The following is a 12,239-nucleotide window of genomic DNA, read 5'->3' on the forward strand; positions in this document are numbered from 1 at the left end:
TTGAAAGGACTGCTTCTTCAGTTCTTTTTTTTTTTTTTTTCCCCCAAATGGAAATTCACGGAAACTGTACTGAGTGAGTTCCCCATAACCACATCACCAGTTTGCAAATAGCATATGTTGTCCCATTAAAAGTTAGTTAATGTGAGTTGGTACTTAAAGAGATTTGCAAAATCATTTGCATAAATACATTCCAACTGTGGCATCATTTCACACAGAGGAACTATTATAAATAGTGATAAAATATCAAGACCAGCCATAGTACATCTTGGACTCAACCTGAGGGATTTTAATTTTTCGAGTGAGGACGATCTTTAATATGAGAGTGTGCTTTTCTACAAATGGCTATAGGATAGTGACTGAATGTTTGGCAATCTCATAGGTCAAGAAATCTGTAGCTCTAACCTAAGTCTTAAAAGGATGCCTCATCTGTCAGTTTTTGTTTAACAGCGCAGTCTTGATGGCAGGACTTCTGCTTTTATAACATATTTCTCATCAGTGGGAGAAATCATCATGGGCTGAATATTAACAATTTGAGTAGTGATGAACCATGGGCTACTTTTTATGGTACTGACAAATATACGCACCAACTGTCAAATATTTAACATTTTTATCACAACCTGTTTAGGGACTATATTATCCCATTATCAAGTGCTATAAAACAAGAAAACAAAGTCAATAACTCGCAATACTATATGTACTTACACCCACATAAAAATATGATGAAACATACCTTCAAACCTCTATACCATTAAGCACCGTCAAAAATAAAAACTCCAGCATCAAACAAGTATTGTCAAACATAAAACTCTTCTGGAACATGTTGGTGTGTTACAGTCTCAAAGCGCAGTTGTAAACTAAAGCCAGCTGCTTTCACCTACCAGAAAAGTAGTACCCTGCAACCCATATGTCACAGTGTCCAATGATGCCATTGTCCTTCATAAAATTGATGTACATTTTATGCCAAGTGCTAGTAAATTCTAAAAACCAATACTAAACCTATGTTGCAACGTATGCATCCGTTCAGAACAGAAAATCCGGTCTATTTTGAACAAGTTGGTGGCAGCTTACCCTTGGAAACTTCTGTCTTTTCATTCAACACACTGATACATTCCTTTCTTAAAGTGCAAAAAAATCTCCATTTTTCTCAAAATAACCACCCCTTACCTTCAAAGAGCAATAGGGCAATACCCCCATGCTGTATGTGATATTACCCAACAAATGATGCTCACTCTTGAGATGCTTTGCCATGAAGAATGAGCCACTCTCTTCATTATTATGCTCTTTACATCTTACTTTAATGTTTCTTCCTGTTTCCCCCATATGCTGTATTTCACAATCCTAATATTTTATTTTCATAAACTCCCACTTTCCCCATCCAGTTCTGCCTTTGTCAATCTTATGCTTAAACCTCTGCTCCAGTTTGTTGTCCATCCTGAGTACAAGTTTCATCCCATTGCTGTCAAATAACCTTGCCAAAATTGGGGAATTATCTCATACAAATAATGTTGCACATCTGACAACTGGCATGTTATCTTTCTCAGTACTGTTTTGTGAGACAGTTGTACAATGACATCACGACTGATAATGTTATTTATTGATTGACAACTACTTGGGGCATCATAATTCTTCTATATGATAAAGGTTCCACAGTTATTTTGTTGAATCTGCAAAGTGAAATGCCATTCTCAACTATCAGATAATCATATATAAAGCCTATTCCCATGTTTTATATCAGAAATTCACAATTAAGTACAGAGGCGATTCTAAAAGTTGGTTGGGGGGAGGGGTAATGGAGGGGAGAATGGAAAATCGCTTAACAAAGGGAGAGTTGGGGTCCACTTATTCTTTTGTTAAATATGTTTCAAATACAGTGCAACCTATATTGCTACATAATTATAAAAGAAAAGATTGAATCTGTTGAAATTCTGAAGTCATTTTATCCAGTGCAATACGATACTCCATTGGGGGGAGGGGGGGGGGGGGGGGGGTTAGGCCCCATAGCTCTCCCCCTTGCCACCACTCCTGCTTAAGTACAAGGTCTTTGAAACATACCTGAATCCTCCTTTATGACCATGCTCTGGAGCTTCCTCGTATACAGTGTACAAGGCAAATTATGCTATTTGCTCCTCTATAGATTTAGAGTACAAAGTACCAAAGAATTTCAACTGAGCACACTTAGAATTTTTACTTTGCATAGCCTGGGTATTGTGTCAATTAAACCACCCACAGCTCAGCACTATGGAAGGAAGAATACCAAATAACCTTCTTCTGCCTGTACAGAAGATTATAAGAATTCCAAGAATGAGACTAGGATTACCTGTTCATATGACATAATGCAACTCTTCCTCAAAACATGATAAACAGTTGATACATAAAAATGTGTAACTTTCAAATTTACAAATAGTTGACATAAACAACAGTCCTATGTTTCCACTGAGGTAGCACTGTGGCACTATGAAGGGTATCCAGCTATTAAAATTAATGCTGGAATTGTGATAAGCTCAGGCTCTTCAGTGGTTGACAATAAAGTGAGACAGAGGGATGGAATGGGAGGGGAGGGCAGGGGAAGTGGTGGGAGGGGAGAGCCAGGGGAGGGGTGGGAGGGGAGGGCCAGGGGAGGGGTGGGAGGGGAGGGCCAGGGGAGGGGTGGGAGGGGAGGGCCAGGGGCGGGGAGGGAGGGGAGGGAGGAGGAATGAGCTTAGGACCTGAATTCAGATCTCTGTCCTTTGCTGGCAATGTTCTTCCAGTTCAGCTACCTACACATAACTGACAAAATGAAAAAGTCATACCTGTTGCTACACCTTTACAAACATAAATAGGGACTTTTCTTAACTGCATGATCAGCAACTAATATAAAAATAAGAAAATACAGAGTATGGTATGGCAACAGGAAGGTTCTTTCCCAGAGCAAAATTTTGTCATTCAGTAAACAGGTTTCCTTTAGCACTAAAAAGTAATGTAATACCAATGTTTAAACAGTCTTTTCATTGGTCCTCTTCAGTTTCAGTTCTCTCAGTTTCATAATAATATAGCCAAATATCCATACAGATATTACTCAGTTTCATGTATGGTAACATTTATTGTATCAACAATAATATGGGGCCAAAAATGAAACAAAGTTAGATGGTATAGCTGAGCAGACAACCTTTTTATAGCCCATTCCTATACATACTTACGTTACTGAAAGAAATATATCGGCATACATACCGTAACCATAAGAGTAGATTCTGCATTGGCAACAAGAACAAAGACATCTGCATCAAGGCAGTGACGGTCAATCCACTCATCAAGATTTGGTGACACATCAATACCTGGTGAGTCCACAAATACTACATCGTCTCTCAGCAGAAGGCATTTATCTTTTGGCCAGAATATTCTGACAAGTGTACTTTCACCCAAACGTTCTTTGCAGAGAGCATGTGCCAACTGTCCAACAGACTGAAAACAAAATCAGGAGAATAAATTTCACAATAAGCAATAAGACTTAGAGCCTATGCTGACAGCTGCTCCATTTCATTTCCATTTCTAAACAGAATGCTGTGTCAACATCCTTACTCTCCTACTGCCAAGACTCAATGCAATGTACTTGGCTATCAATAAAAGAATGCTACATTTATTAGAACTGTATACATAAGGCAACACATACACAATGAACACCATAAGAAAAAGTGAAAAAGTGTAATTTTGGTTCTAGTGCTCTAGGAGGAAATAAAGAAAGCAACTATCATGATGATTAAGGGTGTGCTTTTGGGCATTCAGCTGAGTTGATGATTCCTATTTCCTGCACAATATTTCAACGACAGACCCAGTCGATTGTCTTCTTCAGGAGCTGTGTGTTGTACTGTGCACACTCAATGCCTAGTTGGAATCCAGGCAGTGTGTACACATTAAAACACATAACTCAGCACCTGAAAATGATGACTGGGTCAGCAATCACAATATCATGGTCAAAAACTTGGAAGGACTCTTGAAAGCACACCATTAATGAATTGAACCAAAAAATCTGAGAGATAACTAGCCTGCTGCTTAGACTACCTGTTCCATTACCAAAAAATTAATGTATTACATTAGTTTTTGGATGGTTGTGAACTATTTATATTTGTTTTATTTTTAGCTATATGTCTGCAATCTGAATTCTTTACTGTTTTCTCATAGGCCTTCACAATATCGAGGCTATTTTCTCTGATTTAATCTCTTCCATGATGGTAGTGTTGTAACTTGAAATTAAATAGAATGTTATTTTTCAAATCATGAATAAATAATTTATCCTTTCATTTATGAAGATGATGATGTTTGTTTCATGTGTGTACACACACACACACACACACACACACACACACACACACACAGAGAGAGAGAGAGAGAGAGAGAGAGAGAGAGATTCCTGCCCAGTAAAGTTCAATCTGTGTTAAGTCCATTTTCAATCATTCCATCAAATAAATTAATATTAAAAAGTAGTGAGTATTCATGTCATTTCTCTCTGGATTTCGTTCAAATTAATTATTCACTTTAGTCTACACATCATTTGGTTGTCCAAAATGGTTTTACTCAATATTAATTCCTGAATACCTGTAATGGGTGTGCACCGCACTCTCCCATCATTACTTGATTCTGAGCCATTCAACACCAACTGCCTATCACCATAGATGAATAAGGACATAACTCTTTGACAACATTTCCCACACTACCACCATATTTAGCCTCTATCAATATATTTTAAGTCCTTTTTACATTTAACAAAAAAATTCCTAAACTGAAAGATTTCAAATGAATAACTGTTTCTCTCAAGAACAACCCATCATGAACTGCATTCCTCTAAGTGTTGCAAATGTTCATACCTTTACATTCTGCTTCTCTTTTGAGTCTTCAGTCACAAGGTATGCTTCTCCATTTTCTGATCCTTCAACTTGTAGAAAACAGTTGGTTGTATGACCAATGCCGCTAGGTAGGATCTTGTCTCTTAACATGGCATTTATCACCGTGCTCTTCCCATTACTTGTCCTGAAAGACTTCATCATTAGTGTGTTCTTATAAAATAGTTCAACAAAATATATGGTTCAAATGGCTCTGAGCACTACGGGACTGAACTTCTAAAGTCATCAGTCCCCTAGAACTTAACCTAAGGACATCACACATATCCATGCCCGAGGCAGGATTCGAACCTGCGACCATAGCGGTCGCGCGGTTCCAGACTGTAGGGCCTAGAACCACTTGGCCACCCTGGCCGGCAACAAAATATAAAACAGGAAGAAAGGATTATGCAATCCTTGTTCAAAGCGTGCACAAACAGTATTACAGTGGTAACAGAACACATACTTTACTACAGTTTTAGTGTCATCATTCAGTGTCGTAAATTGCATTTTTTTAATGATTTAATGAGACAATATATTTGCCTTTGAAAGTATAGATTTCCCAAACAGATCTGTTGAAGAAAAGCTTATCAGGAATCCTGTAACAGTGCCTTGCTCAAAGCACCTGACAATACGCAAAATGTCAAAAGGCTGTGCCATTTAAATACTTATCAATTGAAATACCCATAAATTGTGTATTCATATTTATGATGATAAAGAAAACTTTGAAATATGATGAGCTTTATTACTTGCCTGTTCCCACTATAATTCTATTTGATTTTTATATATAGTTGAAAAATATGAAAACAAAACTTGATCAACTAATATCATTATCATGGGAAATAAAAAGTATTCATTGGGAAAACAATAAAATTAATTATAATATCTCTATCACCACCAACCTTCCAAAAAAGGCCACTTTCATGTGATCCCTTGTGAGGACATCTCTAATGCCTTTAACTTTTTGAATGTAACTTTCCACCTGCACCCTTTCTTCTGGCTGGATAATACTTTGTTCCTTTTCCAGACCTGCAACATAACGAAGGAATTGCAATTCTCTACTTCATCTGTTTGCCATGAAACGTTTGTGTGTGTGTGTGTGTGTGTGTGTGTGTGTGTGTGTGTGTGTGTGTGTGTGAGAGAGAGAGAGAGAGAGAGAGAGAGAGAGAGAGAGAGAAGGATAATGGCTGGCGCATGAAATAACTGAACAGTGTATCACCTTGCAACCCATTGTTAAGGGGTAGCATCTTTGACAGGTAATCAAAATGTACTGGTACCAGGTTCAAACCTAATCATTGTGTAAATTCTGAATAAAAATCATCAGCATTGGTGGGCAAAGACTTCTGGAATAAAAAGTCACCCTTGTTCTGCCAACAGTCTTGTCAGAGGGCAGAGGAGAGAACAGATGTTCAGGGCATTCTCTTGCCCTTGGGGCAGGAATCTGCAATGATCAACAGCATGTGGATGCAGAAGACAATCAAAACCACTACATTACAGATGCATATTGTGTATCCACAGTGTACATGGACTGTAATTGAAAAAGTGTCATGATGATCTACCCACTGGCAAAAGATTCCGGATTACTCCCCAACTGTATTCATGGGAAGGGACTGCCAAGAGGGAGATGACCATGAGAAAAAGACTGGACAACCAATAAAAGGATAACGTTCTACAAGTCAGGGTGTGGAATGTCAAAAGTTTGAATTGGTAGGAAAGCCAGAAAAATTGAAAAAGGAAATACTAAGGCTCGCTCTAGATGTAATGGGGGTCAGTGAAGCGAAATGGAAAGAAGACGAGGATTTCTGGTTAGGCGAGTGTAGGGAAATACCAACATTGGCAGAAAAAGGTATTAACGGGAGTAGAATTCGTTGCTGAAGAGGGCAGTAGAGCAGAGAATGAGTTATTGTGAACAGTTCAGTGAAAGGGTTGTTGTTATCGGAATTGACAGACGCCTATTGTTCAGATTTACATGCTGATGTAACAAGCAGAAGACGAAGAGATGGGAAAAGTATATTAGGATATTGAATGGATAATTCAGTCTGTAAAGGGACAGCTGCACGTAAAATTGCATCGACGGCTGAGACCCTGGCAAGTCCGTGACCCAAGAACGATATGATTGACCAGGCTGTTTATGTTACTGGTGGAACTCCAGCAGAGAGGCAACCACATGGTAGCATTGGGAATAATAATTTGTCAGCAAAAGGCAGACCACCTGGAAGAGAGAGCCACAGGATCGGACAACGGTGCCAACCTGCGGAGAAGAACGAACATGTCCGGGGAGGCCCAAGACAAAAACAACGACCGCTGCAAGGAGTCGTCCGTGACTTGAAAAGCCGTGAAATGTTGTTTCAGGCAATGTAAGTAGGTTTCCCAGTCCACGTTAGCGTCATTAAAGGGTGGAAACGACGGCAGACGTGGGAAAGCATCGGACACCCGAGGACTCGGGAGCTGTTGTGGTAACATGTCCCGGGCATCGACTTTGTCTGTTAGCAACTGCAGCAACTTTCGTAAGATGTCTAACTGGAGCTGCTGCAACTGCTGCACGAGCTGCTGTTGTTGCTCCAGCAGACAGACCAACTTCGCCTCCATGACCACCGTTTACCTCGTCACCAAAATGTTGTAATGGTGACCGGAACAGTCGCGGGGTTGAAGTGACGAAAACACGGTGGGACCCGACGAGCGGCCCGCGAACAACAACACAACGAGAGAGGACGGACACGACCAACAAAGGACCTTATGACAACAACAAGAGCAGAACAACAAAGTCAAGAAAACCAAACATGACAACCACGTCCACTCGTAAAGAAAACATGAAAGTAAATACGCTGTTTGATGCGAGGCGATATGTCCTGAGATGTATGCAAGGTTAGACTGACAGGCTGAGTGACAGGCATGCGCTTAAAGTAATCTATCGGGGACGCCGCTATTGGCCACTGCAACCACGTGTTCCACTGTGGCGCCCTCATTCTAAATGCGGGCCAGGAGGTACGCGCCACCACAGCTTAGGGCGCGATGGTGCAGAGACCTCTATGGGTCTTCGACGTCCATGACGTCTGGCAGGGATTCAAATTCCGTGGCGCGCGGTACCAGACCATCTGTTATGTAAACAATGTTTGGCCTTTTACATCTGCAAGACTACCACCAAGTTATCAGCTAGGAGAAATGGGAATAAGCAGGGAGTGTATCTGGGAGCATACAATATCCTGTTGCACAGCATGCTCTACGACATGACAGTCAAGTCCTCGGTGCCTGTTTCACCACATGTGCCATCTGGCAGGTGGGAACAGTGCTACGACATGTACTTGGTTCTCGCCATCCACCTGGCCTTACTTTATGTTAATTTCTTCTGTCTCACCATTTCTTCACAGTAACTACTCCTTTCTTCACTCCATTTTAGTTTTCTGCATCTTTCATTTTCTGACCTGTCTATTTTTTGCTGTCCCCCTCCCACCTCTGTAACATACAATGCACTTAGCTTTTCATTCTCATTAACTAGAGCATGGTGTTTTAACAGTACTGTCTATCTTGCATATTATCCTGTCTTCCACCTTTAAACTCTCAGGTTTTCCAATCTTGTCTGGTGTAGTCCCCCAACAATCACTCTTTCCTTTTCATAGTCTCCTACAACCCGGGGTTCTGTGTGACTTTTCCAAACTCTATGCCTCTTCATAAACCTCTCCTGTCCTTTTCCATCATCCCACTTCCTTCCCCTTCAGTCCTTCTGCCGGAAGGAGGAAAATGTTCAAATGTGTGTGAATTCCTAAGGGACCAAACTGCTGAAGTCATCGGTCCTTAGGCTTACACTAATGTATGCTAAGAGCCAAACACACACACACACACACACACACACACACACACACACACACACGCGGAGGAGGACTCGAACCTCCAGCAGGAGGGCCCGTGCAATGAGTGACATAGTGTTTCAAACAGCATGGTCATTCCACGCAACAGGAGGAGGAGCCACTGGTTCTGAAAACTTGCATAAGTGGAACCTTTTTTTTTTTTTTTTTTTTTTTTTTTACATGTGTGTTTTCTCCTGCCACATCTTGGTGAGCAGACTTTTTATCTATCCAATTACATATATTTTTTAAACAGTCATCTACATGAAGTTCAAGGAAAGACACCAGATATTTCCTTACATCATATTTCTATGCACTGAATACTTTGGGTTGATGTGTGCAGTTGTCTCAGAAAATTATTCCACATGACATCAATGAATGGAAGCATGCAAGTAATCTAATTTTCTACAGTATTTATCACCAAGATCAGCAACTTGACTGAGCAAATGCAAGCAACTGAGAATACTGTTGCGAGCTATGTTGCATGCTGGACAAAGTAGTGGGTAGTGTCGCTGGCTTGTGTGCTGTTGGTTGCCAGTTCAAACTACAACATTAGAAAAAAATGTGTTATTCAGTATTTATAATTTCTGGAATGTTCTCAAAATTTTTTATCCTTCTAATGTTTGCATATTCTGGAATATTCCACGTATAAACAACAGCAATCTCCATCTAGGTGGCAGTTCTGTTCCTTCTGTATGTTGGTGTCTAAATGCGCGAAAGGTTGAACTTCACTGACAACCCTGCTTTTAGATTTAGACTTGATTATAGTTACAACGTGACATTCAGGAGACCAATGGATTCCAAAACAGCAGTTAGTCAGCTGCATGTCAGACATCTATCAGTGTTTCCTATGTACTTAGATAGAACAGTCCAGCAGTGGTTAAAGAATAATGAAGAGAAGCCCAATAGCTGTGACAAATTCCAGGCCATGTTGAAGGAAACATTCAGTAACGACCAGCAGCAAGGCAGAAGAACAACTGAAGAACACGGCCCAATATCAAGGGAAAATGACAAGTCTTATGTACAGAATGTTCTAACCCTAATCCACAATGTGAATCACAAAATAACAAAAACTGACAAAATCTAACATTCGATGAAATGAGCTGCACAAGACATGTACCAACCTCTTCTGATAATGGATGTCACAACAGAAGAATTCATCAAGTGGTGACAGCTTATCAACGAAGCAGAAGAGAGAAGTGCCAGATAAAAGAAGCATGACTGACTCCCAAATGTGCTCCCTGTGGCAGCTGAGGATGACGAAGACTTCGCCTCTCTCATATTTCAGGCAGTAAAATACGAGATATAGTAGTTTATGGCAGCCAGAAATGTCGAACCAATTACACAACAGACGGAGGCAGGAATGTTGACCCCATAAGTCAGTTTATGAACCCATGTTGAATAAGAGGCATATCAATTTTTAGCACCAATCTCTGCTGCCAGTCATATGTGCCATGAAGAATGGGCTCAGCCAACTCAGATTTATGTAGTATAAAACATTCTCTGACTTTTTGCTGCATCAATTTTGGGTAAAACCTTGAGCTTTGGACAATTTCCACCATCATCTACATCAAGAGCAACTGACTGTCAAAATTGTTACTGTGGTGGCCTTATATAGCCCAAAGATGGGATCTGGTTGCTCCCACCACAGTGTAAATATTGTGATGAATACCCCTGGCTCTTCTCTGCATTGAGAGCTTGCTTCCATGCAACACTAAGATTATATCTACCGTCACAGCTGAAGATTTTCTCACACATTATTTCTACAGCTTCCTTAATTATAGGGCCTCGGAATGTGGAAGTCTGGGATAAAACTTGTGTTTCCTCAAACAGTCTGTTATATTCATTTGTGAGGCTGAGTTCAGCAACTGCAGATTTCTCCAGTTCTTGATTTTTAATATGCCACTGATGTTCTGCACAGCTGTCGGAAACAGTGTGGATGGACTGACCAATGTAATTGCTTTCGCACTCACATGGGATGTTGTGAGTCATGAGGCTGAGACTGTCCTTAACAGGGTGCAGTATCTGCTTTTTATTCTTAGGAGGTCAGAAAATGTGTCTGATACCTCGGCTTCCCAGGACCATCCCTATTTTGCTGGATGTAGCACCACAACAGGGAAGGCATGCAGTCACTGGCTCATCACGTGAATGTTCAACATTTTCACGTTTTGTTTTCTCGGACAACACTGACTTGATATCATGTGACCCATAGCCATTCTTTCAGAAGACATACTTCACACAATTAATTTCAGAATGGAATCAGAAAAACAGTGGCGCTCCTGAAGAATTATGGTTTACCAGAGGATGTCACCAAAAATCTTTGTGCACAAGCTCCTAACCTCACACGCTGTTCGGAATACCTCAAGTCCACAAGGAAGGTATTCCATTCAGGCCACTGTTAGCACCATTGGTTCTCATACCTACATGCTCAAATGATATTTTAGTCAGCCTGGATGCGGTCTTACTATTTACAAAGGATCCTGTGGAGGATGTACTAGAACTGTTGGCAGAGCATTTTTGTCCTGAAATGATAAAGGTGTTCCGACACGTTATGAAGACCACCTGCATTTTGTACGGTGGTAAATTTTATGAAACGATGGACAGAATCACTATAGATTCTCCATTGTCTCCAGCAATTGTCAACTTTTTTTATGGAACATTTTGACAATCGTGCATTTAATTCAGCTACCCTTCATCCATATTTAGTTTACTGTAATGTTGATGAATGGTTTATGGTCTGGCCACATGGGGTAGAAGCTCTTGATTACTTCCAGGAACATATGAACAGCATGCACCCAAACATCCAGTTCACTGTCAAAACAGAGAATGAGGGAAGGCCGCTGTTTTTAGATGTTCTGGTACAACAGAAGTCGGATGGATGCCTCACGCACTCAGTGTACCCCAAGCCGACACACATTGGTTTGGCACTCACAGTTTTCACCATCCAGTCTAGAAGAGAGCAGCTTTAAACATACTGACACACAGAGCAGAAAATCTTTCTGATGAGGACCACACCCATTCCGAAATTAATCAACTGAAATATGTGACCCAAAAGAATGGCTCTGGGTCACATGATATCCAGTCAGCATTCTCAAAGAAAAGGAAACATGAGAATGTTGAACATTCATGTGATGAGTCACCGACTACATTTCTTCCCTTTTGTGGCACTAAATCCAGCAAAATAAGGACAGTCCTGGGAAGACAAGGTATCAGATGGTTTTTCAAAACTCCTAAGAAGGTAAAGCAGATACTACGCTCTGTTAAGGGCAGTCTCGGCCTCAGAATTCCAGGGATTTACAGCATTCCACCTGAGTGTGGAAGCAGTCATATCGATCAGTCCATCTGCACCATTTCCGACTGCTGTGCGCAACATCAACAGTATATTAAAAAAAAAAAAAATAAATAAATAAATAAAAAAAAAACTGGAGAAATCTGCAGTTGCTGAGCACAGCCTCATGAACAAACACAATATACTGTTTGAAAAAAATGAAAGTTTTGCCCTAGGCTTCCACATACTGGGACTCTATAATTAAGGGGGTTGTAGAAA

At 40.5% G+C, this 12,239-nt stretch overlaps 1 protein-coding gene across 5 annotated transcripts in view; it reads right to left on the reverse strand.

Moving 5' to 3' along the window:
• The window catches only part of LOC126174928 (transmembrane GTPase Marf), a 236,127-nt gene that overhangs the window by 107,336 nt on the left and 116,552 nt on the right, over positions 1-12,239 (reverse strand). For all 5 annotated transcript variants that reach the window (XM_049921378.1, XM_049921377.1, XM_049921381.1 and 2 more), the window contains 3 exons: positions 5,753-5,879; positions 4,839-5,001; positions 3,208-3,438 (listed from right to left, as the gene is read on the reverse strand). In XM_049921378.1, the coding sequence (XP_049777335.1) occupies positions 3,208-3,438; positions 4,839-5,001; positions 5,753-5,879 (521 nt within the window). The remainder of the gene's footprint in view (positions 1-3,207; positions 3,439-4,838; positions 5,002-5,752; positions 5,880-12,239) is intronic.

This window comes from Schistocerca cancellata, chromosome 3 (assembly GCF_023864275.1).
Source record: "Schistocerca cancellata isolate TAMUIC-IGC-003103 chromosome 3, iqSchCanc2.1, whole genome shotgun sequence".
In the NCBI taxonomy this organism is placed as follows: Eukaryota; Metazoa; Arthropoda; class Insecta; order Orthoptera; family Acrididae; genus Schistocerca; species Schistocerca cancellata.